The 2,580-nt window shown below is 44.6% G+C and overlaps 1 protein-coding gene across 1 annotated transcript; it reads right to left on the bottom strand.

The window, feature by feature from the left end:
* Positions 1 to 914: 914 nt before the first annotated feature.
* Positions 915 to 1,964, bottom strand: LOC132893644 (paraneoplastic antigen Ma1-like). Its single transcript, XM_060932789.1, has one exon. It carries the CDS (start codon positions 1,962 to 1,964, stop codon positions 915 to 917), a length of 1,050 nt encoding a protein of 349 aa, XP_060788772.1.
* Between the last annotated feature and the right edge of the window lie 616 nt (positions 1,965 to 2,580).

The following is a 2,580-nucleotide window of genomic DNA, read 5'->3' as shown; positions in this document are numbered from 1 at the left end:
TGGTGAGTCTGCAAAATTGAATGTAGAGGGTGTCAGCTCATACAGGCCAAGGTTGTCATTAGGCTGTGTGGGACCTTTATCCACAATATCCACAGGGAACAGCTGCGCAATAGACATTCTTCTAGAGAGCCTGACCTCCCGAGTGGACATATTTCTCACAGCAACTGTAATGCGACGATTCTGAATCTCCTCAGCACTTTTGATGATGGGCAGAACCATAAGTTCATCAGGCAAAGTTGATTCTTCAGCCTGCTCCACCAGCACAGTTTGAGTATTCAAAGGATGAGGGAACTTTGGAATACCGCTTACGTTCACTATTGCCCCTGGGGGTATAATCTTATGCTTCGCCTCAGCGAGCCAAACAGTGCCCATCTTCATGTCTGCTGCTTCATCGGGTACTTTCTGAAACCTCTTGTATGCCTCTTTAATCTCCGGGTGCACGGTCATAGTCATTAAAAAATCCTCTCCTCCGATTGATTTGCAGGTATTAAACAGACGTCTCACTACTGATGTGTTTGTTCCAACTATTATTGAGGCCTCCCCTTTAACTACCGGGTCTGGACACACAAGCACAAGTGTTTCAACTGTCTCAGTCACTCCCACTACGTCACTGTTGAACTCAAGCCTTAAGCATATGTAGCCATCATAGGGATATTCTTCCACACTAAGTCCCCATAACTCCAAGCAATGAATTGGAGTCAGTGGCATGTGCTTCAAGTACTTGTTGTAAAATGAGCGATAAAGGAGGGTAACTTGAGATCCACTATCAAGTAAAGCTTTTGCATATATGTCCTCAATTCGTACTGAGACAACAGAGCTAGGGCCAACGAGGCCTGCTGGGAGTGCAGCTTTCTGTCCTTGTTGCGGTTTACACTTTGTGGAACGTATCATCACCGGGACACCAGTTCGTTCCCTTACTGGGTCCCTGGGGAGTTTCCCTTCGGCCATCTGAGCTTTATGAGGCGTTGATTGACTTTCCTGAGGTTCTCGGCATTCTGACACTCACGTTGAAAATGACCATCTTCCCCACACTTGTAACAGAAAACATCAGCTCTGTCCTGCCGTGCTCTGTATGTATTTGCAGGTCTTCCCTCTACTCTTTGACTACCTCTCTGTGAAGGAGTCACTGTGGCTTCTGAGGGCAGTGCAACAGACAATGAGAGCAGGCGTGTAACCTCATTTTTCAAATCTTGCACCTCTTTACTCAGCCTCTCAACTGAAGGAACAGTTACAGGCACTGAATTGTAGTCAGAAAACACAGCAGGGCTGGTACTATACTGAACAGGAGCTACCATGGCAGAGACCGCAACATGACCAACAGGCGGCCTATCCAGTGTTATAGCCTCCTCTTCTCTCACTTCACGCAAAAGTTCAGTGAAACTGGGTGGAGGCTTGAATTTGTATGTCAATTTGATACGGAGGGCAACCAGGTCATTTGGCAATGTGCCCCGGGCTATCTGTTCAATGCGAGTTCTGTCCATCTCTGATAGCAGGATTCCTCCTTTGCGGAAAACAGAGTGTAGCAGCTTGTCAATTCTGAGGACGTATGCTGAGAGTTTTTCACCATGCAGCTGAAAGGTGTTACGAAACTTAAACATGAGATCGAGGGCACTCTCAGTGGTTCCGAATGCTGTTTCAAGTGCAGTAAAATAATCATTAGCTGTTGCACTGGGGTTACTTACTCTCAAACATCGGACAATGTCCGCAGCAGGCCCTTTCAAACTTTCTGCTATTTTCTGTTTTTTCATGGTGTCCGGACACTTCCATTCCTCTAGCAGGTGCATCATCTGTTCTGCCCATGCATCATATTCCTCTTCTCCTGGAGGTATTGGCTTTATGCCAGAGAATACACGAAGCTTACGATAGACTGCACTTTCCACAGGGGCTGTCTGACATCTATCTATTAAAGAATTGATGGCATTGACAAGCTGCATGTTCAGGTCTATTGGTACTGGTGGTAGCATGGTAGAAGATGGAGTTAGCCTGACAGGAGTTGGTATGGAAGAAGTTAAGAGGCCTTGTATATCAGCAACAGTTTTTCCCTCATGAGCCAAGAAGGCTTTCAATTTGGCTTGAAAATGTTCCTCTGGGACAACCTTCACAGACCGGGCTTCGCCAGCAACACTGACCACCCAGGGAGCCACCTCAGTACTAAAAGCTACCTGCTCAGGCATTTGAACTACATTAACATCCTGTGATATCTCAAGGAGAATTAACTGGCTTCTCCCACAAGAAGCTAAGCAACGACCTCTGATTTTGGACCTACCAAAGACCGCTACATTATCTAGTGTACTGTACACAACCTCATCAGTAACATCTACGGGTACATTACCTATCACTATTGCTCTGTTGAAATCAACACCTGTGTCTTTACACCAGCTAATAACCTGTTCAGCATCCATAGTTCTACACACAAGTTAATACCAGTATATCCACAGTATATAAGTACACAATATAATTAATAAAATTAGTAATAATACACAAAAATAGCACCATTAAAATATTCAGTATTACCAATAATAAATACACACTAGATTATATTCTCAAATTAACCATTAAAAACACAGCAATCAACTTCAG

This window comes from Neoarius graeffei, chromosome 11 (genome assembly GCF_027579695.1).
Source record: "Neoarius graeffei isolate fNeoGra1 chromosome 11, fNeoGra1.pri, whole genome shotgun sequence".
NCBI classification, from domain to species: domain Eukaryota; kingdom Metazoa; phylum Chordata; class Actinopteri; order Siluriformes; family Ariidae; genus Neoarius; species Neoarius graeffei.
Note: the sequence above shows the minus strand (reverse complement) of the source record. Positions and strands in the feature narration are given on the sequence as shown.